Consider the following 27,994-nt stretch of genomic DNA (forward strand, 5'->3'; position numbering starts at 1 on the left):
CTCGAAGAGACCTGGCAAGTCTGTTCTGTGGTGCATGGTCTCGTGCCTGCAAGAATGCCCCTTCCTGCTGGAGAAGAAGCACTGCACCTTATTTTTCCTTGTAACCCAAATTCTTCCACTCAGGGATGATGCAATCAACTGATGCAAGCTCTGAGAAAACCAAACTTGGAACCTCTCATTGCAAAATTGACGTAGCTCTTCAGGGCACCAAGACATAAGTTACTGCAGGCATTTAAAGTGTAAAGCTTCTTCTGGTTAAATCTATTTGTTTCTGTTGTTTTTAAAATTCGTGGGTTAAGAATTTCTCAGTTTTCCTCTCTGATGCATGACAAACAGGTCAAAATTTCCCGTGTCTCCTCCTGAGTGGAGACTAGTTAAGTCTGCACACTCGTGAGTCCGCACTAGTTAAGCTCGACAGTGCGTACTTAATTCCTAGTTAAAGACATCCGGCAAAAGTAGACATCCAAACAAAAATACACACAGCCCTTTTATTAGGCTCCCTACAAACTGCAGGAACGGACACAATGGAACACCAGGGAGACTGCAAGCTCCAGAATGCAGCGGCACCTGCCGCTTTTCTATTGGGAGGCGCAGAGCGGCCTGGGCTTTGTAGTTCGTATATGGGCTCCCGGAATAGGCTGCTCTGGTGAGAGAGAGGCGGGGCCGGATGTGTCACGTGGGACCGACTCCCGCCGCCGCGGCCGCCTTCGTCTTTCTCTGTCTCGACTGAGGCAGCCATCTTGCTCTTGCCGCGTGCTGGTGTTGGAGGACCCTCCTTGCTTCAGGTGAGACCCCCGGCGGTCCCGCCACTCCACGGCCTTAGGCCGCTGCGCACGGTCTCCCCCCGCCCTTTTCTGCCGACACCCGCCAACTGCTGGGGCTGCCACTTCCGCTGTGGCGCGCCGAGTGGGGGCGGAGGCGGCTGGCTTGGCCTGTCGGTTACCGGCGGCGCAGCTGGGGGTCGGCACCTGAGGGAAGGTCCCCAGCACCACCGCTTTCTGTGGGCGAGCGGGCCTGCGCTGTTGCCGCCCAGATCCAGTCCCAGGAGGCAGGTGGTCCCCCGCCTCTGTCCTGTTATTCTTCATTATTCACAACAATAATGCTGTGAGCTTTATACAGCCTATCTGTTGTCATCTCGTTTGATCCTCCCACTAGACAGATAGGGAAACTGAGGCTAGCAGCCCCCGCCCCCGAGCGCTGGAGACCGAATTCCGTTGCAGCGCTCTTCACCTCGTAATGGCAATGTTTGTTTAAAGTCTGCCGCCTTCTCTGAGACATTGCCTTGCCCATCTTTATAGCCCCATCACACTGCCTGATGCATAGTAGGCTGTCAGGAAGTTGATGATTGACCGACGGGCAGTGTTACACAGCTCGTGAATGGAGGTTTCAACTTCCGTTCCCACGTTCTTTCACTCTACCAGATCTGTCCCTTAGGGAATGGTAACAGTAGTTACCAGTTTTTGAGTATCTGCTGTGAGCCATACCCTGTGCTTGATACCTTAATCTTTAACTCTTAAAACAACTCTGTGAAGTATGTGGTGTTACACTTTTCCTAATACGGAAGGGATAGAAATTCAGAGAAGTAAAATACCGTTCTGAAGCCCTAAGTGGTGGAAATTTGATCCTTCTGATTCCAAAGCCTGTGCCTCTCTTATTAGATAGAGTAACCCACAAAATAAAAAGTCAGGATTAAAGATCGAAATTATTTTATCTCTTTGCGAACATGGTGTATGTGAAAGTGCCTACCATGATGCTTGTAACTTAGGCACTCAATAAATGTTGATCATAACCTCATTATTTGCATCTTTTCGTGAATCCTTGAGGAAAGGGCTAAAAGATCCTAGGATCTCCAAGGAAGAACTCACTAATCATATGGCCTTAGGAAGTTACTTCTTCTTTTTGGGCCTAGGAAGTGACTTCTCCCTTCTGGGCCCTCATTTCCAAATCTATTAAATTGGGAAGGAGGTGAACTTTTATTTATTTATAATTTATACCCTGCTGCTGCTTGCAAATATTTGAGATGGCCGCATGTACAAGACAAATAATGGGTACAATAAAATGAAGGTTGATTGAGGAATAGGGAGTTAAAGCAGGTGATCTTTGAGGTCTATTCCAAATTCTGAGCTTGAAATCTCTTCTCTCATAGACTGAGTCCAATCTAATTTCCTACTTGAATTCCATGCACCCCAACCTGCTAGTAGACAAAGGACCACTCTTCTTCCTCCCCTACCAACCTTGAGCTTCCAACCTCCCTGAAATGCTTTTTCTCTGAGATACTCCTTGGGAACAAGTTTTCTGTTATACTGATTATCTGGAATGGACTCTGTTCTTTCTTGTCTACACATTGATATAAAGAGTTAATTTTGTTGCTTTGTTTCAAACAAGTCAGGACTTTATTTTGGCTTCCATCTCTTCTCTTGGGGATTGTTACTTCAAAATGCCAAAGAGTCCCAAAAGGTTTACCCTGTCTCTGGTTCTAATATTTTCACTTATCCCCTTTTTTTTGTAAAAAGTTCCTTAGGCTCTTTGTTAGTTCACTACACCTTCGTGGCCACATTCCTTTGAGAGTAGTGAATATTGGTCCTTTTCTGTAGATATTGAGTGTAGAGATTGGGATTTACATCAGCAGATTTAAGTCTATGGCAGAGTTGAGATTGCCACACACCTAAGTCTCCTGATTTTGTACTCTAATCACACTCGCTCCTATGAAAGAGTGTTTTAGCTGCTTGAGCACTGTGATACAGTGCTGAGTAAAGACTGAGAAATTATAAATTCTAAATGTTATTTAGGAACTGGACTTTGGCCTTAAAGCAGAGAGATATACAGGTTAGTGCCTAAGTACAGTGTCAGAGTACAGAATGATTAGTACTTATGTAGTCTTTGATTCTCTTTCATCTCTGAAATGAAGAAAACAGTAGCTCTTTCATCTGAATGATGATTTTAAAGAGTTTAGAGAATCGGCCAAAAAGTTTTGACAACACCCTTATCCTTTATTCCCTCTCTCATATCTCAGTAATGATCTGTTGATTCAAGAACGAGTAAAACAAGACTTTTAACATTGGCTTTTATTTGTTTACATAGTGTGGAATGTTATGGCCCATTATAAACTGAAGAACTTTTTTCCTTAGTAGGAAAGGACTGACCAGAGTAGGATTCATGACTTTATAATGGTCTTAGAGTTTTCAGAATCAAGATTAGCCTTTAAAAGTTTATTTTTAAGAGTCTCCTCTTCCCCTCCTCCCCACAAAATTTAGCATCAATGTAGCAGAGATAGGTTTTTGTCAAATTGTGCAAGGAGGCATTTTACCTTATATGCAAGAATATCTTGACAAGTATGACATACTATATTAGTGCATGGTATAGAATGACCTCCGTGGAAAGTGCTGCAGAAGCATTGAATGTCTGAAAATCTGGTTCTCTTTTCCTATTATTAACATACCACCTGACCTTGAATAGAGGACGTGACTACCTCACATCTTGACAGCTACACAGCCTATTGTATTTTTTTCTTTGTCCAGATTTCTTTTCTTTTCTCCTTTTTCTTTCTTTTTTTTTTTTTTTTTTTGTCTTCTATTTATGGTTTAAAGAAATACAGAATGTGATTTGAGAGAAAAATGTTTACTTAAAGGTTGTGCTAATTTGGTAACAGCTCTCTGCTGTAAAAATCTTTGGGAGAAAAACTGGCTTGCAGAGATTTCATAATTGGTTAGGTTTTATTGAATGCCAAAGTACTGAATCATGCTTTTAAGGAGGGATCTTCGAATAGGTAACTTTGAATCCCATTCTATTTTCTGTTTGTAAATTCAGCTCCCTCTTGGTATTATTTAATTTTGGATATTTTACTGTCTGGCTTATGAAGCTAGAACAAGTTATTAATATTTTTAAGAATATAGACAATATGATTGTGGTGGTGATGCATATTACAGGTTCAGTGAACCAGAAGGTACTGTTGTATAAACAGTTATTTTGTTTTGGTAAATAAAACAGTGACTTTAACAAATTTATTTTTCCCCCCCTAGATTTACCAACAGCATGAATCAAGAAAAGTTAGCCAAACTTCAGGCTCAGGTCCGGATAGGGGGCAAGGTGAGTGTGGCATAAGAAAAACTGATAGGAGAATGTATTATTACCAGATAGTGTCATTATTTTGGATTTGTGGTCATTGAAAATCTAAAATCTTTTAAACAATCAAGATTAAACCACATTCCAATTTGAAAATAATTTGTCTATATCTAAGATAGGTAATTAGAAGATCTCTCTCTCTGATGGTGCAATTGAAATAGGCACCTTTGAGTCTTCTTAACATCTGGTGGTTATATGATACGAACAAGTTAACCAACCTTGTTAAGCTTCCATTTTCGCATCTGCAAAACAAAAGTGATCCTATATAAGATGCTTCTAAAGATAGAGTAATATTTCTAAAACACCTAAAACGGTGTCTGGCACAGACTAAACACTTAATAAATGACAGCTATTATTATGTTAGACTCACCCTCAGGGCATCCCAGATATTAAGGTTATCTTGACTGGATGCCCGTACTGCTTCAGTTAGGTTTACAGTGGGAGATGCTCAAGTTGATGGTACATTTGTTCATTGCTAGGTTTTCCTCCCAAATTCCTGCCTATTTGTCTATGTTGGTGAATATGAACATAAGCATTCTTTTTCCACGTACTTTGAAGCCTAAGGAAGATCTAGTTCTGAACACTGAAAATCTTTGATTCCCTTCAGCTCCAGCCTCAGGCTCAAGGAGAATATTCTACCTTTATCTCTGCCCAATACAATCTTTGTAAAAGGAAAAGCATGAATAGTACTTACCTCAGACCTAGGGAGGGGGTAGGTAGGACACTATGTAGCAGCCCCACTGTGTCATTTACTTTGATGATAACCACAGTTTCTGGGGATGGGGACAGGAGAGGGAGAAGGGGAGAAACAACTAGTACTTTCTCCTCCTTTCATAGTGATACAGTTATATGACTCTGGAGTCATATTAACACATTCCTATAACCAAAGTACTAGTCACATTGTAGCAGCAAGTGTAATGTACCAATGCAAAAACTAGGAATATTCAAGAACCATAGAATATACCTGAAGAGCTTGATGCAGCACATCACTATTATATATTTTAAACCAGATAGTTGGCACATTCATTCAGCTGGTTTATTGAGAATGTACTCTGGGCCAAGCACACAGTACATAAATAAGTCAAGGTTTCCTGCTCTTGACACAGTTCAGCTTGGAAGAGAGACATACTCACAGTTCCACTATAGAATAGTAAATGTTAAAATGAAGTACAAGGTGCTCCTGCCTAGGAGAGATAAGGACGTCATCACTGAGCTGAGATTTGAAGAATAAACAAGAACAGGTGCAAGGATAAGTGGGTAGGGTGAAGGGGGTCATTCTCACACATGCAAAGGCCCATAGGATGCTGAGATAGCATGGTGCTTAATGGAACGGCTCGCTTTAGTTTGTTATAGCTAGAGTTTAGAGTAAATAATGGGTAAAGAATGGTAGCAAATGAAACAACCAGGTACTTTAGGGTTAGATCATAGTTTTGTATGCCATACTAGGGAGATTAGGATTTTATCCTGTAGGCAAAAGCAACAGTGAACTACTGTAGAATTTTAAGAAGGAAATAACAGTCATTTTAAAAGGTAGCTGCCAGCATTGTGGAAAATGAAATAAAACAAGTTTGGCATAGAGGAGAACAATCGAGAAGCTACTGCTGTAGTATGTGGGACACAAATTCAGGGACTGGATATGACACAATTTAATGACCAATAGAATATGGGGGATGAAAGGGTGAGAGGATTCTGGGATGACCTCCAAATTTCTGGTTTTAGAGCTACAAAACTTAGGAAATATAAGAAGAGTAGTTTGGTGGACTGATAAGCTTTTAGGCATGTTGACTTTGAGGTGCGTGAGGATCATTTGAGTTGTATGCAGCAAGCAGTTGACCTCTCCCTGAGTCAGGAACACATCATAAATAAATGGCCATCTATGTAAAGAGTCACTCTTAGTTCATCCTTTAACTGGATTTCATAACAACCTCTGCTGCTACCCACAGGACTCTCTTCTACTCCCACCAGAATTGCTGAGACTGAGGCTCCTGCCTACCCTCTATAAGCCTGATTGCCTGAGTAATACTGCAGGAGCTTCCCAGAGATTGAAACCTCCTTTCCTTTTTCTTTGCTCCTGCCAGGTCTCAGAAAGATTTAGCCCTCAAGATACAGACTGCTCTTGGCAGTGTTTCAGTCCTGCTTTAGGTTGCATTTTTTTAAATTGGCTCAGGAATTTAATTCATTGTTTTAAATAGTTTTTCAATGGAAAAAATGTATTTGGAGTTTCAAAGTATCCATTTAGAAATGAACTTTTCCTATCTCAGTAAATAGTATAATTTTCAACCTATTTGCTCAGGTCAAAATTCTAAACATCATTGTAGATTCCTTTTTTCCCTCATATCCCATATCCAGTCCATCAGCAAGTCCTGTTGGTTCTTCTGAAAGTCTGAGCTCTCACCATCTCCACTGCCACAACCCTCATTTCTCATCAGGACTGCTGCAGTGACTTCCTGATTGATCTCATTATAGTTCATTTTCCACAGCAACCTCAGTCATCTTTTAAAATCATAAATCAGATCCGGTCATTTTCATGCTTAAAACCTTCCAATGGCTTCCTATTGCAATTGGAATAAAGTCCAACTCCGGCCAATGGGATTCTAGGCCACATGATCTGGCCCTTACCGATCTTTCTGATTTCATTTTCCTTCTCCTTTCCCATTGTTTACTCTGCTCTAGCCATACTGGCCTGCTTTCTCTAGAAATAAAAGGTTCACTCTTGTTTCATTCTGCTTGGATCACTCTTCCCCTAGGTCTTCCCATGGGTCTCAGCTCATACATCACCTCTTCAGAGGGGCCTTCCCTGAACATTGTAATAAAGTAATGCTTTACCCCCATCTGATATTCTTGTCACTATGTTATTTTTTTTCTTAATACCCTTGTCCTGTTTGAAATGATCAAATTTGTTTATATATTTATTGACTTTTCCTTCACACTGTAATGTGTGCTCCTTGAAGTAAGAACTTGATCTTTTTCATTCCTGGGTTCTAGGACTCTAGAACACTCACATAATAGGCATTTGACTCTTAATTATGTCATAATCTCCAAAGTTGCAGAATATCTTTAGACTTTATTGTCAGGGGGTGGTAGGCACTGTTAAAAAAAGCATTCCTTATAATGTTTGAAAGTTGATATAAAGCACACTAAATTATGTTGAAATTATAAATTATTTTTTATTAGAAACAATTTTTTTATTAGAAACATATTTTCTTGAAACACAATGTTAAAATGATAAACGCTGGATATTGGAAAGAATAAGAAAAATTGGCTAGAAACTGACCTTCAAAAATCTGGGTTAGACTGACAGTCACAACTCTGAGCAGTCTTATTAATCATCTAATCATTCATTAGATTTCATTATGTCATTACTGTGTGTGGCACCACCTCACCATTAAGTCTAAGTTGGCAGTTTCTTGAGTGAATATTATGACTATTATGTTAGAATATTAGTTAGAATATTATGTAGAGGAAGACAAGTGATTGCAGTTGTCAAATGCATGGCACGCTAACACTTCTGTTTGGTTATCTCTCAGGGTACAGCTCGCAGAAAGAAGAAGGTGGTACATAGAACAGCTACAGCTGATGACAAAAAACTTCAGAGTTCTCTAAAAAAGCTGGCTGTGAATAATATAGCTGGTATTGAAGAGGTATGATCACTTTGTAAATTGTTATGTGGACAAGTAGCACATTCACAAATAATTATCCACACTTTCAGATGTAAAATATCAGCTTAGATGAATCTGGTATTGTCTTTTTGAAAGACTATAGCTATTGAATTTGCTTATTGTGTAAATTGGATGATTGTCAAAAAAAATGATTTTAGTAGACAGCTAAGGGATTCATTATACTTTTCAGACTCAAAGTATTTGCATATATGTCAAAATTATGGAACTGTTCTTGAATTTTAATGTAAAATAAGATTTTTTTCTAATGATACAGAAATAAAGAAACCCAAAGATTTCTTCCAGTAGGGTGGACTTTTTTCCCATACATAGTCTCTCAAAGCATTACCTCAGCCAAGCTCTAGCAATAGCTTTTCATGAATTGGATTTCTTATTAGACCTCTTTCAAAAATTGTTCATTAAATTTTTAAATTATTTTTTTATATTTTGATGATACTACTTTTCTCAAATCTGAAGCCAAAGATTGATGTTATTTCAAAAGATACTCAAGAAAAATTATAATAACATCAACTGTTTGTGATTTGTTACCATCTAGACCTACTGCTACCTAATGATTCCATTTCTGATAGTAACCAATGTTAAAATTTTCACTGCCATCAGTTAGATTTCATTATGTCATTACTTTGTGTGGCACCACCTCACCATTTTTAGTAGATTATTAATGGACATGTGCTGTGAAACATAGATCAGAAACAATGTGGTGATGGGGATTACTATTAAAGAAATAGCAGAGTACCCAAAAAAAAAGGCAGTGAAATGGCAAAGTGCTACATATTCCTTCAACCATGCATATATGAATGAATGAACACATCGTTTAAATCTGCTTTGTACTTTCAAAGTCAATATACTGATAAAATAGTAGGAAATGTAAGCCACATGTATCTTTTTTCCATTCAGCTTGATGTGGCTGTGCATTCTTACTCTGATAAATATTAGAACTTCATTTGCAAGTCTTGAAATTAAGCATTTAAAATGCTTTTTTGTTTTCTGAGCTATTGAAAGCTTTTATATATTTTCATTGACCTAAAATAATTTTCAGAGAGATCATTCTCTATCTGGGGTATATTTGAGAAAAAGCAAATCTAAGCCTCTCTTTAAAAATCACAGCTTGACAGCTGCATAGCACAGGGAGATCAGCTCGGTGCTTTGTGACCACCTAGAGGGGTGGGATAGGGAGGGTGAGAGGGAGGGAGATGCAAGAGGGAGGGGATATGGGGATATATGTATAGTATAGCTGATTCACTTTGTTATACAGCAGAAACTAACACAACACTGTAAAGCAATTATACTCCAATAAAGATGTTTAAAAAAAAATCACAGCTTGATTAAAAAAAAAGAATAAGTTATAATAATGGACATGAATTCTGATAATGTTAAACCTAACCTACTTACAAGTGTTCAGGCAATCTTATATTTTTGCCTACCTTTCTACTCTCTGACTCCATGCCCACCCCTCCTCACCTCAACACTGTTGACATTTTGAACCAGATAATTCTTTACTGTGGGAACTATCCTGTGCATTGTAGGATGTTTGGCAACATCCCTGGACTCTACCCACTAGATCCCCAGTTACAACAACCAAAAACGTCTCCAGACATTATTGCATGTTCTCTGGGGGGGCAAATCACCCTTGGTTGAAAACACTTCTTTAGAGAGAGGAAAAGATTATATTTACACCTCCTTGAAGTATAGATTTTAACTGCATAATATTTCCAGGGGCATGCTTGTCTAAATGTTTGGTTTTGTTCAAATTTGGAAGACTTTATGGTTCTTATAATTAATAAAACTTTTAGTGTTTTATAGTGAAATAAAGAACCAGTCGGTTATCAGTCTTTGATCTCTTCAGAATATAAACAAACTAGTTATAATGGTGTGCTGAGGTCATGGTTTATTTGTAGTCAAAATTATCATAATAAGTTTTTAATGGTAGTGAACATCTGCTGTATGCCAAGCATTTTGCTAGGCAGTGATTCATAAGATATTATTCATAGTCTCTGTCATTTAGAGCTTAAAATCTAGTAGGGAAACTAATTAGACAGCTAGACAGATAAACAAATATGTATTATCCATTTCAGCTTCACAGTGTCTCATGGTTGGTTGTTACTGGTTATAGATAAGAAAGCTGAGACTTAGAGAGTCAGGTATCTGCCCAAGATCACATAGCTAGTAAGTGCTGAATTCCAGGTTTGAATTAAGTATGTCAAAACCAGAGTTCATTTTATTCATTGATTTATCCTGCTTTGGTCTTTTTAGTTATACTTTCTTATACCCACTATTGGCCTTTTCCTCTCCTCCTGCCCCTCCTTCCTCTCTATTCTTCCAAACTCCCCCCTAAGAAAGGGACAGTACCTGCCTCATATCCTGTATTACTGAGCACCTGCCATGTACAATTCATTACTTAACATTATAAATAAAAGAAATCCCCATCAGTATTTCCAAGGACATTGCTTTTTCTCCTTTTTCAGGTATTAATGTAGGTGTTATTTCCTCCCAGAAGCCTTCCTGGTAGCACACATACACATTTATGCAAAGAAGGGTTAGACGCCTTTTCTATGTGCCTCCATAATGCCCTGTATTTAATTTTATTATAGCATGTATTAAACTATATTATTAATTCTTTTTTGTTGGTATTGCCAGTGCAGTTCTGTTTGGGGACACATATCTCCAAAACGTCACACAGAAAATTAATGGTACATAATAGGCATGTACGTGCTCTTGTTGCACTCCCACCCCCGTGTGTGTGTGTGTGATGTCTTCCAACCCTCACAGACTAGTTGTACAGAGAAAATATGCATAAAGAAAATTAACACTGTAAGGTAACAGCTGTAACATTCTGAATGTTTGAAACTAAAATGGGAAGGTTTGCTTTCTTCCTTTCCCTCTTTCTAAAATTGATTTTTTGAGAACCAAGATATTTGTACTTTATATAACACTTTGCAGATCTAAAATAATTTTGTTTAGGCATATCTAGTGTACCGTATAATCTGGCTTGCCTCAAACATTATGTTTTGTGTTACTATAATTAAAGCAGATTTTTTTTCATTTTTTTTTTTTAAGAAAATTATGACACACACTTGGTTTAAAAACAGCTTCTTGGAGGAAAAAAGAAACTACTACATTAAATGTATACATGAAAACGTGTGCAGTTTTCAGAAACATTAAGATATGAAAAAATATATACGTCTTAGAATAGAAGAAAATTATTTTACAATTTCGTTATTTTTAACTTGGGATGTTTTCAGCTTTTTTCAAAGTGCTGAACTCTGGAAGATACTATCTTTTTGGGTTTTGGCAGTTTAAGGAAAGCAGATAAAAACATTTGAAAAGAGAAGATACCATTACCATTGTTGTAAAGCAAAAATAATATTACTATGTTTTCTGTACTTTGACCTTCAAAACATCAAACCAATAGAAAGTACTTGGTTTGGTGGGTTGGAACAGAGAGATCAGAGTTGGGTTTCAAAAACTTATTGAATGCACTTTTGCCAAGTAAAATTTTAATCTTACTTTCTAGGCTGTCAGTATCAGTAATTTTTTTCCCCTCCTAAAGCTTAATTTATGTCCTCTTCAAATACTTGAAAACTAAAGGACTGTTTGAATTTAGAGAGGCTTCTCTGGTCTTGTATGTATTCCTTAGTTTGTTAATTTGGGGTAATAAATTCAGTCATATGTAGATTTCTTTTACCTGTTACCAAAGACAGAGAAATCCAAAGCTGTCAAAAAGGGGCAGGGGAGTGTCAGAGACTGTTTCATACAAAAAAGCCAAGTAAATACCAGGTTTTAGGAAGAAATTCCTATGTGAACTCTGAGAGTATAATCCAGAACTAAATTTCTGAAAATGTTTTATGTTCTATGACATTTGAAGATATTTGGATGTGCTTCTTACTTGGTAATCTAGTTGACTATAGTGACCGTGTTGTCACCTTTCTTCTCCTGATGATAACATGCATCTATCAAAAGTAGGATCTGTTTCATTTCTCAGAGATAATTGATTTCATCAGATGTATTTAGTAAGAAATGTCACCAAAAATCTGCTTCTCTGGTTCAGATGGTCTAGTTGTTTCACAGAGTTTTACTATTATATTCAGAGGACAGCTTCTATCTTAACTAAGGTATGATTCTGTCTCCATGAAACCTTCCCTATCTTTCCAGGCATAATTCATCAACACTTTATCTGTACTTCCACTGCCCTTAGCTTAAATTGCTCTGCTATAATGTGTTTATTATTACAGCCTCATATTGTAGGATATGATTACTTATTAACCAAGTAGTCTGTTTGCAGTAGATTGTAAGAGTCTTGACAGTAGGAACTGTGTTTATTCTTCATTTATAGTCTATAGCATGCTGACTCCCACAATGAGTTTGTTTGGGGCCTGTTAAGTTTAAGTGATACTGATTATTCTAGGTGGAATTGTTTTGCAAGAAGTTAGCCATAGAGAGCTGGCACTCAGGAGAAAGCTTAGAGCTGGGAATTGAAATTTTGTAATTGTACACATAAGTTTTACTTACTTTACTTATGTTTATATTTTTTACTTACTTTACTTATGTTTATATTTTACTCTTCTTGGCTCTTATTTTTCTTGAACCAGTTATACAGAAGGAGAACCTAAAGTTATTTGTTGACCCTTACTGCAGTTCCTTCTTCCTCCAGCTAGGGCCTCAGGTGTCAATGGATGTACAGCTCTGAGTACAGGAGAGTAAAAGAGAAACACTGTGTACCATTCAACTTACTATTACACAGCAGTCTTACATTCTTTAAATATCCTGCTTTTTGGGGGGTTTTTTTTCCTGTTTTTTTTGTGTGTGGTAAAATAAACATAACATAAAATTTTCCCTTTTTTTCCCTATGTGCAGAGCTTTTTTTTTATTTTTGGCTGTGTTGGGTCTTCGTTGCTGCACATGGGCTTTCTCTAGTTGCAGCGAGCAGGGGCTCTTCTTCATTGTGGTGTGCGGACTTCTCAGTACAGTGACTTTTCTTGTTGCACAGCACGGGCTCCAGGCGCATGGGCTTCAGTAGTTATGGCTCGCAGGAGCTAGAGCACAGGCTTAGTAGTTGTGGCGCACAGGCTTAGTTGCTCTGCAGCTTGTGGGATCTTCCCAGACCAGGAATCGGACCCATGTCCCCTGCATTGGCAGGCAGATTCTTAAACACTGCACCACCAGGGAAGTCCCAGATCTTTTTTTTTTTTTTAACGATTTTTTAAAATTGAAGTATATATGGGACTTCCCTGGCGGTCCAGTGGTTAGGACTCTGTGCTTCCACTGCAGGGGCACAGTTTCAATCCCTGGTCGGGGAACTAAGATCCCGCAAGCCGTGTGGCATGGCCAAAAAAAAAAAAAAATACAAGGAGTGTTCTGCCTCTGTTTTCCTCTAAGAGTTTTATAGTATTTGGTCTTACATTTAGGTCTTTAATCCATTTTGAGTTTATTTTTATATATGGTGTTAGAGAATGTTTTTATTTCATTCTTTTACATGTAGCTGTCCAGTTTTCCATGCACCAGGTATTGAAGAGACTGTCTTTTCTCCGTTGTATCTTGCCTCCTTTGTCATAGATTAATTGACCATAAATGCGTGTCTTTATTTCTGGGCTTTCTGTTCTGTTCCATTGATCTATGTGTCTGTTTTCATGCCAGTATCCTACTGTTTTATTGCTGTAGCTTTGTAATATAGTCTGAAATCAAGGTGCATGATTCCTCCAGCTCCATTCTTCTTTCTCAAGATCGTGTTGGCTTTTCAGGATCTTTTGTGTTTCCACACGAATTTTAAAATTTTTTGTTCCAGTTCCATGAAAAATGCTATTGGTAATTTGATAGAGATTGCATTGAATCTGTAGATTGCCTTGGGTGGTATGGTCATTTTAACAATTATGATTCTTCCAATCCAAGAACATGGTATGTCTTTCTATCTGTTTTTTGTCATCTTCAATTTCTTTCATCAGCGTCTTAATAATTTTCGGAGTACAAGTCTTTTGCCTCCCTAGGGAGGTCTCTATTCCTAGGTATTTTATTCTTTTTGATACAAAGGTAAGTGGGATTGTTTCCTTAATTTCTCTTTCTGCTATTTTGTTGTTAGTGTATAGAAATACAGCAGATTTCTGTGCATTAATTTTGTATTCTGCAACTTTACCAAATTCATTGATGAGCTCTAGTAATTTTTTGGTGGCATGTTTAGGATTTTCTATGTACAGTATCATGTCATCTGAAAACGGTGACAGTTTTACTACTTCTTTTCCAATTTGGATTCTTTTTATTTCTTTTTCTTCTCTGATTCCTGTGGCTAGGACTTCCAAAACTATGCTGAATAATAATGGTGATAGTGGGCATCCCTGTCTTGTTCCTGATCTTAGAGGAAATGCTTTCAGCTTTTCTCCATTGAGTATGATGTTAGCTGTGGGTTTGTCATATGTGGCCTTTATTATGTTGTGGTAAGTCCCCTCTGTGCCCACATTCTGGAGAGTTTTCATCATAAATGGATGTTGAATTTTATCAGAAGCTTTTTTGGCATCTATTGAGATGATCATATGCTTTTTACTCTTCAATTTGTTAATGTGGTGTATCACACTGATTGATTTGTGGATACTGAAAAATCCTTTCATCCCTGGGATAAATCCTACTTGATCATGGCGTATGATTCTTTTAATGTATTGTTGGATTCAGGTGCTAGTATTTTGTTGACGATTTTTGCATCTGGGTTCATCATAGCGATATTGGCCTGTAATTTCCTTTTTTTGTGGTGTCTTTGTCTGGTTTTGGTGTCAAGGTGATGGTGGCCTCATAGAATGAGTTCAGAAGTTTTCCTTCCTATGCAGTTTTTTGGAATAGTTTCAGAAGGATATGTTGTTTGTTTTTTTTTTTTTTTTAAATCAAGTTCCCTACATTTTTTTTTTTTAATTTTTTTATAGCTACTTTATTTATTTATTTATTTATTTTTGGCTGTGTTGGGTCTTCGGTTCGTGCGAGGGCTTTCTCTGGTTACGGCAAGTGGGGGCCACTCTTCATCGCGGTGCGGGGACCGCTCTTCATCGCGGTGCGTGGGCCTTTCACTATCGCGGCCCCTCCCGTTGCGGGGCACAGGCTCCAGACGCGCAGGCTCAGTAGTTGTGGCTCACGGGCCCAGCTGCTCCGTGGCATGTGGGATCTTCCCAGACCAGGGCTCGAACCCGTGTCCCCTGCATTAGCAGGCAGATTCTCAACCACTGTGCCACAAGGGAAGCCCCAGAAGGATATGTTTTAACTCTTCTCTAAATGTTTGATAGAATTCACCTGTGAAGCCATCTGGTCCTGGACTTCTGTTTACTGGGAGTTTTTAAATTACTGATTCAATTTCAGTACTGGTAATTGTTCTCTTCATATTGTCTATTTCTTCCTGGTTCAGTCTTGGGAGATTGTACCTTTCTAAGAATTTGTCCATTTCTTCTAGGTTGTCCATTTTATTGGCATATAGTTGCTTGTTGCCTCTTATGGCCCTTTGTATCTCTGTGGTATTGGTTGTAACTTCTCCTTTTTCATTTCTGATTTTATTGATGTGAGCCCTCTTCCTTTTTTTCTTGCTGAGTCTGGCTAAAGGTTTGTCAATTTTGTTTACCTTTTCAAAGAACCAGCTTTTAGTTTTATTGATGTTTTTTATTGTTTTCTTAGTCTCTATTTCATTTATTTCTGCTTAGATCTTGATGATTTCTTTCCTTCTGCTGCCTTTGGGTTTTGTTTGTTCTTCTTTCTCTAGTTGCTTTAGGTGTAATGTTAGGTCATTTATTTGAGATTTTTCTTGTTTCCTGAGGTAAGCTTGTATCTCTATGAACTTCCCTCTTAGCTTGTATCTCTATGAACTTCCCTCTTAGAACTGCTTTTGCTGCATCCCATAGGTTTTGGATTGTCATGTTTTCGTTTTCACATGTCTCAAGGTATTTTTTGATTTCCTCTTTGATTTCTTCAGGGATCCATTGATTTTTAGTAGCATATTGTTTAGCCGCCATGTGTTTGTGTTTTTTTGCAGTTTTTTCCCTTGTAGTTGATTTCTAACCTCATACTATTGTGGTTGGAAAAGATGCTTGATATGATTTCAGTTTTCTTAAATTTACCGAGGCTTGCTTTGTAGCCCAGCATGTGATCTGTCCTGGAGAATGTTCCATGTACACTTGAAAAGAATGTGTATTCTGCTGCTTTCAGATGGAATGCTCTATAAATATCAATTAAGTCCATCTGCTCTAATGTGTCACTTAAGGCCTGTGTTTCCTTATTGACTTTCTGTCTGGATGATCTGTCCATTGATGTAAGTGGGTTGTTAAAGTCCCCTACTATTATTGTGTTACTGTCGGTTTCTCTTTTATGTCTGTTAACATTTGCCTTGTATATTGAGGTGCTCTTATGTTGGGTACATATATATTTACAATTGTCATATCTTCTTGGATTGATCCTTTGATTGTTATGTAGTGTCCTTCTTGTCTCTTGTAACAGTCTTTATTTTAGAGTCTATTTTGTCTGACATAAGTATTGCTACTTCAGCTTTCTTTTGATTTTCATTGGTGTGGAGTACCTCACTTTCAGTCTGTATGGGTCTCTTGATCTGAAGGGAGTCTCTTGTAAGCAGCATATATATGGGTCCTATTTTTGTATTCATTCAGCCAGTCCGTGTCTTTTGGTTGGAGCATTCAGTCTGTTTACATTTAAGGTAATTATCAATATGCATATTCCTATTGCCATTTTGTTAATTGTTTTGGATTTGTTTTTGCAGGTCTTTTCTTCCCCTTCTTTTGTTCTCTTCTCTTGTGATTTGATGGCTGTCTTTAGTGTTATGCTTGGATTCCTTTTTCTTTTTTGTGTGTATATCTTTTATAGATTTTTGTTTTATGGTTACCATGAGCTTTTTGTATAACAGTCTGTATATGCATGCTTGTTTTAAGTTGCTCATCTCTTAATTTCAAATGCATTTTAGATGCCCTGCATTTGTATTCTCCTACGCTCATGATTGCTGTTTTTGGTATTATATTTTATATCTAATTTTTTGTGTATCCCTTAATTGCTTATTGTATATACAGATGATTTTACTACTTTTGTCTTTTGAACTCCCTACTGGCTTTGTGTGTGGATGATATCGTGCTTTATTGTATGTTTGCCTTTACCAGCAAGCTTTTCCATTTTGTAATTTTCTTGTTTCTAGTTGTGACCTTTTCTTCTCTGCCTAGAGAAGTTCCTTCAACATTTGTTTTAAAGCTGGTTTGGTGGTGCTGAATTCTTTTAGCTTTTGCTTGTTTGTAAAGCTTTTGATTTCTCCATCACATCTGAACCTCAAGAGCCTTGCTGAGTAGAGTATTCTTGGTTGTAGGTATTTCCCTTTCATTGTTTTGAGTATATCATCTCTCCCTTCTGGCATGCAGAGTTTCTTCCAAAAATTCAGCTGATAGCCTTATGGGAGTTCCCTCGTATGTTATTTGATGCTATTCTCTTGTTGCTTTATACATATATATATATATATATATATATATATATATATATATATATATATACTTATTTATTTATTTATTTTTGGCTGTGTTGGGTCTTTGTTGCTGCCTGCGGGCTTTCTCTAGTCACAGTGAGTGGGGGCTACTCTTCGTTGTGGTGCGGGCTTCTCAGTGTGGTGGCTTCTCTTGTTGTGGAGCACAGGCTCTAGGCGCGCAGGCTTCAGTAGTTGTGGCTCATGGGCTCTAGAGTGCAGCCTCAGTAGTTGTGGCACACGGGCTTTGTTGCTCTGTGGCATGTAGGATCTTCCCAGAACAGGGCTCGAACCCATGTCCCCTGCATTGGCAGGCGTATTCTTAACCACTGCACCACCAGGGAAGTTCCCTCTTGTTGCTTTTAATACTCTCTCTTCATCTTTAATTTTTGTCATTTTGATTACAATATGTCTTAGTCTGTTCCTCTCTGGTTAATCCTGTATGGGACTGTCTGTACTTCCTGGACTCGGGTGACTTTCCTTTCCCAGGTTAGGGAAGGTTTCAGCTATTATCTCTTCAGATATTTTGTCAGGACCTTTCTTTCTCTCTTCTCCTTCTGGGACCCCTATAATCTTATTACTAGTGTACTTAATGTTGTCCCAGAGATCTCTTAAACTGTCTTCATTTCTTCTCATTCTTTTTTCTGTTCAATGGCAGTGATTTCCACTAGTCTGTCTTCCAACTCACTGATCCATTCTTCTGCCTCATTTAGTCTGCTATTGATTTCTTCTAGTGGGTTTTCATTTCAGTTATTGTATTCTTCGATTCTGTTTGGTGGTTCTTTATATTTTCTAATTCTTTATTAAAAACTTCTCATTTCTCGCTTTGTGCATCCCTTCTCCTCCTGAGTTCTTTGATCATTTTTACAACCATTACTCTGAACTCTTTTTTTGGGTAGATTGCTTATCTCCACGTCACTTAGTTCTTCTGGGATTTTACATCGCTTAGTTCTTCTGGAATTTTACATCAGTTCTCATTGTCTGAAACATATTCCTCTGATGTCTCATTTTATCTAAATTGCTATTTGTGTTTTTATGTATGTAGTAGGTTAATTATGTTTCTCGACTTTGGAGAAGTGGCCCTCTGTAGAAGATGTCATGTGCGTCCCAGCAGTGCACTCTCCTCTCATCACCCAAGGGCCAGAGGCCAGCTGGTCCCAGGGTAGTATCTGGCCTGTGTTTGCAGACTTGGTCTGCAGGCTGCAGAATTGTAGTGTTCTTGCTTCTGGTGTCTGCCCACAGGTGGGCGAGGCTGGTGTAGAGGCTTATGCAGGCTTCCTGGCAGGAGGGGCCAGTGCCTGCCCACTTGTGCGTGGAGTGGGGTCTTGGCCCTCTGGTGGGCAGGGACATGCCTAGAGGTGGCTGTGGGCTTAGGAAGTCTTTAGGCAGCGTGTCTGCTGGTGGACGGGGCTGTGTTCATGCCTAGTTAGTTGTTTGGCCTGAGGCCTCCCAGCCCTGGAGCCTACAGGCTGTTGGGTGGGGCCAGGTCTTGATGCCAAGATGTCAGCCTCCAGGAGAGCTCATGCAGATGAATGCTCCCTGATATGCCCACTACCAGTGTGTGTGTCCCCAGGGTGAGCCATAGCTGCTCCCCAACCCCTACCCCGCCTACCCAGGAGACTATCTCAGACCAGCAGGTTGGTCTGACCCAGGTGCCTATCAGATTACTGCTTTTGCCCTTAGTCGTGATGCACATGAGATTTTGTGTGCACCTTTTAAGAGTGAAGTCTCTGTTCCCCCCAGTCCTGTGGAGCTCCTGCAATAAAGCCCCGCTGGCCTTCAAAGCCAAATAGTCTGGGGGCTCTTCTTCCTGGTACCGGACCCCTGGGCTGGGGGGCCAATGTGGGGCTCAGAACTCTCACTCCTGTAGGAGAACCTCTGTAATATAATTACTCTCCAGTCGCCCACCCAGGGGGTACGGGATTTGATTATATCTCAAGTGTGCCCCTCCTACATGTCTTGTTGTGGTTCCTTCTTTATGTCTTTAGTTACAGAAGATCTTTTCTGGTGGGTTCCAGTCTTTTTTATCAATGGTTGTTCTGTAGTTAGTTGTGATGTTGCTTGTGAGAGGAGATGAGCTTAGGGGTCTTTGGGTCTTTCTACTCCGCCATCTTGGCCTCTCTCAGTTCTCGATTTCCCCTTCTTTCTTTTTTTTTCCCTAGAATTCTCTTTTTTTTAATATTTATTTATTTGTCTTTTATTTTTGGCTGCATCAGGTCTTTGTTGCGGCATGTGGGATCTTCATTGCGGCTCACAGGCTTCTCTCTAGTTGTAGTGTGTGGGTTTTCTCTCTCTAATTGTGGTGTGTGGACTCTATAGTTGTGGCGCATGGGCTCCAGAGCGCCTGGGCTCTGTAGTTTGTGGTACACAGGCTCTGTAGTTGTAGCATGCGGGCTTAGTTGCCCGCGGCATGTGGAATCTTAGTTCCCCAACCAGGGATCGAACCCATGTCCCCTGCGTTGGACGGCAGATTCTTTACCACTGGACCACCAGGGAAGTCCCTCCCCTTCTTTCTTTTAGAGATGATTTCACCTGTTATTCTGCTTCCTCTCCATCATCATTTCACTGATACTCTGCAGCATTTGCCAAGACTTTCCTTAAAATTCTATGCTTTGCTTCTTGTCCTTTCTCCTACTTCATTGTATCCTTATTTCCTCTGCTGTCTCCTTTTGTTTTCCATCCCACTAAAACTATTATTTTCTCAAAATTTTGTCACTAGCATTCTTTATTTGCTCCATTAATAGTTCTCAAAATTGGTCTTGGGACCACTTTTTTTCAGAACCATATAGGTTGCTTTTAAAAGTTCAGACTCATTGATCCACCAGAGAGCACCAGAATTAGATTCCCGTTTTAACCAATTTTAAGTGTACAATTCAGTGGCATTAATTACACTCACAATGTTATGCAACCACCACCATTATCTATTTCAAACTTTTCATGATCCCAAATAGAAACTCTGTACCCATTAAGCAATAACTCCCCATTCCCCTTTCCCCCAGCCTCTGATAATCTCTAACCTACTTTCTGTCTCTGTGGATTTGCCTGTTGTAGATATTTCATGTAAGTGGACTCATGTAATATTTGTCCTTTCATGTCTGGCTTACTTCACTTAGCATGTTTTCAAGGTTCATCCATGTTTAGCATGTATCAGAACTTCACTCCTTTTATAGCTGACTAATATTCCATTCTATGGGTAATACCACATTTTATCCATTTGTTTATTGATGAACATCTTTTGTTTTTAAAATAGCTTCCACCACCCCCCACTATAAAAATACATTGTCATCATAGAAAGTTAACGGTATGCAGAAAATATGAAAAAGATATTCGCATTCAGTCATTACTACCCAGAAATAACTACTATTAGTCTTATATTTCTTTCCTATCTTTATATGCATATATATTTAATATATCTGAGACTACAGTTAGATGTACAATTTGGGATCCTTCCTTTTCCAAATAGTATTATTATATTATAAAAATTGTTTCATGTCATTAAAAAACTCTTCTTAATCGTCAGTCTAAATGTCTACATGTATTCCAATATATGAACATACCATAATTTAATATTTCTTTATTTATTACGCATTATAATGCTTTGATAGTAAAGACTCACATGTTGGACTTTTATGTACATAAATATTTATCTTCCTCTCCGAGTTCCTTAAGACAGATTCTTGGAAATACAGTTGCTGACTGAAAGATCATGAACATTTTTAGAACTCTTCATCCATATTGCCAAATTGATTTTCAGAAAGGATATGCCATTTTATGCTATCTACAACATAGCTACAGAGAATCCATCTCATCAGACTCCTGCCACCAGAGCATAAGAGAAAATGATCCCAGCATATCATATAGTCTAATGATGTCTGTTAGCTTTCACTCATATCAGTAGTAATAGGTTATGCTTCATACTAGCCTTTAGATATAAGCAGGTGCTGAGTTTAAAAGGATTGAATGTGAAAGATACTGACCTATGGGAGTGTGTGCAAAGGCCATAATCCTCAAAATCTGACATCCCTTAGCCTTACACAATCCAGACACTTACGTGTCTTATTCTTAAAATGTCTGTTATTTCACCCCATTAAAATAAAGCAGGAAGGCAATAAAAGATTAATTTCCTAATAAACATTTAAGTGCCACTACATACAGGAAGGAGTAGCAATAAAACTTGATTTTAAGACAACTGTCAATTATGAACTACAGCTAACTGGCCTAGTGGGGACTTGGAAACAAACAAACAAGCAAAAATCACATAGCATAAGAATTTAAACCCCCTCTCTGAACTGAGAGGGCAGTTAGTTACTGGCAGGAGCCAGTGGAGTCAATCATAACTTTGTAAGCCTCCTTATAGCCATGAAAACTTATTGCTGTGTAGGAATAAAGCGAGCATCAGATTTACCAGCTAGAAGGCTGCTATAGTTAATATATGTGCCCTACTCAAAGGCCAGCAAGGGTAGGGGTTGTTAAGGTTTTGATAGCATAATTGGGCCACCCAGCAGTTGCCCGGAATGACTTAAAATAGCTCTCAATTCTATAGAGCAGTTGGGCTGATTCTGAAAGGGCAGAACAATAGGAAAAGTCAGGCCAAAAATACAGCCCAGGAGGTTCTGGGTGTCTTCATTGGGGGCACTACTGGTGCTATTTCTAAACCTTAATATGACCCCTCATCTAGCATTTGGGGAAGTGAGATCTGACAGCATCCATGATTTTAGAATAAGTTTTATATGAGGTGTCCATTCAGCAAATTTGAGTAACTATTAGGTGCTGACAATTGGGATACTGTATCTCGTGAGGCAGTGGTCTCTGATCTCAAGGAGTTCACCTTCTAGTAAGGTCAAAGATTACAAACACAATTATACTACAAGATAATTCTATATAATATCAGTTTCCATGAAGTGCAGAAGGTGAATAAACCACCTTAAGGTTTCACAGAGAAAGAAGCATCTGACCCAAGTCTTGGATAAATGGGAACTTACAATGTGGAGAAGCAGGAAAGGGTTCTAAACAGTGAAAACAGCATATGTAAATGCACTATGCATGAGAGGACAAAGTATTTTCTGGTAACTAAAAGACATGTCAGTATTAATTAGAGCAAAAAATAAGAGCAAGGGTATCTGGAATTTTGGACTGGGGTCAAAAAAATGCCTCTTTGGGACTTCCCTGGTGGTGCAGTGGTTAAGAATCTGACTGCCAATGCAGGGGATACGGGTTCGAGCCCTGGGCCGGGAAGATCCCACATGTTGCGGAGCAACTAAGCCCGTGTGCCACAACTACTGAGCCTGAGTCTAGAGCCCTTGAGCCACAACTACTGAAGCCCACGTGCCTAGAGCCTGTGCTCTGCAACGAAGAGTAGCCCCTGCTCACTGCAACTAGAGAAAGCTCGCATGGCAATGAAGACCCAACGCAGCCAAAAATAAAAAATTAAAATATTTTTAAATGCCTCTTCCTCCATAACTCAAGTAGCATTCTTTACCTCAGCTACCTGTTAAGTGGAAAAAACACTGACATAAATGGGGTGCTTGATCGATTGAAAAAGGGACCTGAGTGCTGTTGCAGTAGCTAGTTTAATAGTCTTTGTTTATTTGTCTGCTCCTTGTTATTATACTGTATATAGATTGTATGATTTACGTAGACCAAACAGCAGTAAAATCACTGGGGGAAGTGAAGTCTTCATATGAAATGCATACAGTTTGCTTTGTGAATTTAACAAATTCCTTATGCCTCCTTTTGCCTCTAAAAGAGTTGGGAAGTATCTAATTTATCTTGCTCAGCCCAACAATTAATCCTTTGATAGTTCTAATAGCCTGTATCAAGGAGCCTTATATAACCATGTCATTTGCTCAGTAGAGGGGAAGGAATGTGAGATAGAAATAAAATATTCTGGCCTTTTTAACTTCCAGTATTTCATTCTCTCTATTCTAAAATTAAACTCTCCACCCGTTTCTGGACCTTTCTGTTCATGAAGCTACATCTTTTATATAACCCCATTTAAAACAACCATTAATAAATTTATTTGTATTTCACAGTCTGGGATGGCATTCATATTGCTTTTCACACTAAACTCAAACAAATTTTAAACTACAAAGACCTACATCAGGCTGTAAAATATGACTTAACATTTAGCCTTTGGAAAAGAAGGTTGAACCAGAAGGAAAATAAATGAATTTATTTATTGTTTTTTGCCCCATGTTAGCCTCTTATTTTGCTGCCAGTAAGATATATATTATCCATATATCAGCTGTTATTTAGCTTACATTCTGAGATAAATATTTCTCTGACAAGCTTTTATGGTGTCACAGAATTGAATTTTTATAGACAAATAAGTGTTTTAAGAATGAGAATGACATCATAGGAAGGAAACTAAACAAAGTTGGGAAATCCAGGTTCAAGTTCTGGGTTTGCACATAACCAGCTATTTGTCCTTGGGTATGTTGCTTAACCAAGAGCTCTTGTCTTTAGTATTTATTTCTTTAACAAGAGATTTGAACTAGAAGACCTCTAAATTCAACAAATATATGGCCTGACTTTTTTGGAACAATATTGATTTCAAATCTCTTGTGACTTCAATGTTTGTAAATAAAAAATATCTCATATTACAATGTTTGAGGCTCTTTTCACACCTGGAAGTATTGTAGAAATCCTTTATTAAATTAAGTGATTTGGTCTTGATTTGGAAAATATAGTCCTACCATATCTTTATTCTTTTCCCATATTAAAATTATGTGATTCCAGGATAGATCCAGAGCAGCATCCCATTTCATATCTACTATGCCAATGCCTTCTCAAGCCATTCCTCTCCTATATTTTCAGCCATTTTTCCATTTAACTTTTCTACTTAAACAGTAATTATCTTCAGAAGTACATAGTTTATCTTTTTCTAAAGTTAATATAGATTATTTTTAACTCGTGATGATTTTTGTTCAGGACAGCTAGATTGAATGCTTACTCTGTGTAATATTTGTGGGGTTTAGTTACAATTTTCTAGGGGATTTGCCTTTATTTTCTCTGTGTTCCAGGTCTTGCCTGAAATTTAGAAGCCCCTTTCTTCCCCTTCCTTTCTGGTGCTGTCTATCAGTGGTGGTGATCACCTCTGAGGAAGAAAAGCCCACTTGCCCTGACCATGGAGAACACTCAGCATCTCTGCTTGATTGTGACAAGGGCAGTTTTTGGATGGATCATGAAATGCTTCTAAAGTAGCCAAGAGTTAACTTTCGTAACCTTTTTATATAATAAGCATGTTACCACCAAGGTAACTTACCCAGTGAAATCAACTACATAGTGGAATCACATTATTTACACATTTAGCTTTTATGCAAATACAACTCTACTAAAACACAGAAAGAGTGAGAGAGAAAAATAACATTTTACATAGTGCACGCACATTCACCCTTCCTTTTCAGTGAGTCCCAGGCAATGAATGAAATTAAATCTGAAACAGTCAGTTCATATTGGTGAAAGCTGTAGAGAGAATGTGAGGATGGTTTTAAAGGTCTAGTAATTGATACATGTTCAGATGGCCAGGCAACTGAGTGGGAGAACTTCCTTGTCATTTACAAGGGTTTTTGAAGGTTATTGAGAAGCTACACTTAAAAATCAGAGAAACTGACAAAATCCTCTACAAAGAAAGGCATGAAGAGAACAAGTTGAAACTTTTGTAAATTTACTAAGTATTCAAAGGAGTGAAACACCTGATTGATTAAACTTCTGAGTGTTCTTTATGGGTTTTCAGTGGTTATTTTTACCATACACTATTACCCCCTTACAACCTGTCCCATAAGTAAGATGCTGACTATTGTACAGATACAATAGTATCTATTGATTTAGTTTGCCAGTATAAATTGAGTAAGATAATGGGTAATTTCATTATGAAGCCAATTCGTGGCTGATAACTCCATATTTTAAAAATGTGGGCATGAACTTCTTCCTCGCAGTAGAAATCTTTGAATTTAAAATCTAGATTCTAGGGAATTCCCTGGTCCAGTGGTTAGGACTCAGCGCTTTCACTGCCATGTGCCTAGGTTTGATCCCTGGTCGGGGACCTAAGATCCCACAAGCCGTGTGGCGTGGCCAGTAATAATAATAATAAATTTAGATTCTATAATAAAATGACTATTTCTTGACCATCCTAGTAGTTTATGCCATGTACATTATTTTACTTTGTCACTAGGGTCTTTTTCCACCCAAATCCACGGCTTACATAATTACTACATTGGGATTGCATAACTAACTACCAAGTAAAAAACAGTAATTGGATAAAATGTTTTTTTAAACATTTTTAAAGTTGTACCAAATATGTGAAATACATTTTTTTCTGTGATCACACAGGTGAACATGATTAAAGATGATGGGACAGTTATTCATTTCAACAATCCCAAAGTCCAAGCTTCCCTTTCTGCTAACACCTTTGCGATTACTGGACATGCAGAAGCTAAACCAATCACAGAAATGCTTCCTGGAATATTAAGTCAGCTTGGTGCTGACAGCTTAACAAGTCTTAGGAAGTTAGCTGAACAGTTCCCTCGGCAAGGTAGGTATTTCAATTTAGTACCTCTTTCCCTCCTCACCTTACTTAAAGAACCTAATGATTTAAAAGGTGTCCATTTTATGCTAGAAGGATTTGCCTGTACATAAATTTTACTTTTTATAATATTACTTGTATGCTTCATAAATTTTTGAGTTTGTTCCTTTAATAATTATGCAGTGTAGCATGTAGAATATTCAGATACATTTTGGTAGTAATATAGAGTGTTGAGAGGTAATTACCTAAAAGGGAAGTGCCAGGATCTGCAGGCCACATTTTATAAACAGTTGATTTGGTATTCACTTCTGACTAATGACAACAAGAAGATAGTGTTATCACAGAACTATATTTTCATTTAATATTGTTGATTGTACTATAGATGCAGCAACCATAAGTTCTGAGTGTCCAAGATAGTTCTGATTTCAAATGTGTCTTGTCATCCCTAAAAAATCAGAGCCTATTAGTTCAGTGCTAATACTACAAAGCTAGATAGTTTTACACCAAAAGAGATGGAAAAAATCTTGAATGTTGATTTTTTATTTGGAGAATATGGAATTTGGAGAATTAATTAACTATAATGTCTTTATTTAAACTCACCTAAATTATTCCACGTTGCATGTAAGTTTTACCTTCGCTACCCATTGAAATTGCCAACTGTATTTAGTGTATATCTAATGAACTTAAACTTTTATTGATTTTAGTATCAAGAAAAAAATATGGCATTTAGATTAGGCAGTATTTAGCTTTTTCTGAACAACTATGTAAGATTTGTTTCTAGAACTATGTAGACAGGAAAAAAGGATAAACATTACAAGTGTTTGGTAAAGGTCTTTGTTCTCAATGGCTAATTTTAAAATAAACTGTTTGTAGTGTTGGATAGCAAAACACCAAAACCAGAAGACATTGATGAGGAGGATGATGATGTTCCAGGTAGGTGACATTTCTTTAGTTTTAAGATTTTTAGCGTCCTGTTTATCTCATTTAATTCATTGCATGATCATTTTTCAGTTTTTTGTTAATGGTGAGCTTGTGAATGTAAATGGATTCACAACGATGTGTATACGATCTAATGAAACAGGATAAAAGCCCTCCCGTTCAGAACTTAGAAATTGTCACACAAAGCTCTGCTGCATTTATTAAATTGGAATCTGCCTTTATTAAATTGGAATCATTGTGATTATAAATTTGCATAGTTATTGTTACAACATTTCTGTAGGAATTATGATTGACATATGAAAATGCTATTCACCTTAGTAGTTTGCATAGGCAAAAGAAGACTAACATTTCCTTAGGGTTTCTGTTTTAAGCAGATAAATGAAGCATTATTAGTGAAATGCCACCAATTCATTTCTGCCTCTTATATGTTTTCATATGTTTTCAGGCTAATTCTAGTAGCAACAATTTTGTTTTTGTTAGGCTAGAAGTTAGGAATTGCATTTACCTCTTTGTCTTTTTTTGTATCTTTAACTTATTTACTTTTTTTTTTCAGATCTCGTAGAAAATTTTGATGAGGCATCAAAGAATGAAGCTAACTAAAATTTTTTCTGGTTTTTGGAAGCTGGCATGGACTAGATTTAACAAATCAGCTATGTGGTTCCAAAGTTTTACAGACACGGAGAACATCAGCTGTTACTAGTTCAGTAATATAAATATTTTGTATATTAATAATGCTGTTTATTCAGCATTTTTCGATCATTTGATTTTGCATTTTGCACTTCCTTCCAGGATCTATTCTTTTGGTCAAAATACGAAGTGTTGGTGCAGTTTGAGGGTGTTCTGGGTTTTGATTCTTGGGTTTTTTGTTTTGTTTTTTGTTGGGGTATTTTTAGTGTGTGTATGTGTATGTATGCGTGTGGGTATGTGTGTATACAGTGGAGAGCAAATTGGAAAACAGTTTTATTTATCCTCGTCCTTACCCCAGTAGAAATAAAACAAATCTTTACATTTGTTACTTTTTATTTTTTCTAATGATGCACAGAATTAATGAAAAGTGAGTATCTTGGATTTCAAATCTGAGGAGATTTTACCCTTGGAGGTTTGGTTTTAATTTGCTTCATTAACATATTTCTCATACATTTTTCTGGGTTTAAAATGTCTTGAGATATTTTGTCACCAGCTTCATGCTGGCATAATGGGTAGCATATCTTTGGTGCAGTTGCCTTAGATTCACTTACCTAGTTAGACCCAGAGGAATTT

At 37.9% G+C, this 27,994-nt stretch overlaps 1 protein-coding gene across 1 annotated transcript; it reads left to right on the top strand.

Moving 5' to 3' along the window:
- Window positions 1–670: 670 nt before the first annotated feature.
- On the top strand, window positions 671–27,742 carry BTF3L4 (basic transcription factor 3 like 4). The gene is made up of 6 exons (XM_007164463.3): window positions 671–785; window positions 4,020–4,086; window positions 7,650–7,763; window positions 25,603–25,804; window positions 26,669–26,728; window positions 27,288–27,742. The coding sequence occupies exons 2-6, from the start codon at window positions 4,033–4,035 to the stop codon at window positions 27,332–27,334; spliced, it is 477 nt and encodes a 158-aa protein (XP_007164525.1). The 5' UTR covers window positions 671–785; window positions 4,020–4,032; the 3' UTR covers window positions 27,335–27,742.
- Window positions 27,743–27,994: the final 252 nt, after the last annotated feature.

The sequence above is a fragment of the Balaenoptera acutorostrata genome, chromosome 1 (assembly GCF_949987535.1).
Source record: "Balaenoptera acutorostrata chromosome 1, mBalAcu1.1, whole genome shotgun sequence".
In the NCBI taxonomy this organism is placed as follows: domain Eukaryota; kingdom Metazoa; phylum Chordata; class Mammalia; order Artiodactyla; family Balaenopteridae; genus Balaenoptera; species Balaenoptera acutorostrata.

Coding starts and splice junctions, on each gene's coding strand:
- BTF3L4 (XM_007164463.3), top strand. CDS start 4,033: ATGAATCAAGAAAAGTTAGCCAAACTTCAGGCTCAGGTCCGGATAGGG. Junction 7,764..25,602: donor ATATAGCTGGTATTGAAGAG/GTATGATCACTT, acceptor GTGATCACACAG/GTGAACATGATTAAAGATGA. Junction 26,729..27,287: donor GGAGGATGATGATGTTCCAG/GTAGGTGACATT, acceptor TTTTTTTTTCAG/ATCTCGTAGAAAATTTTGAT.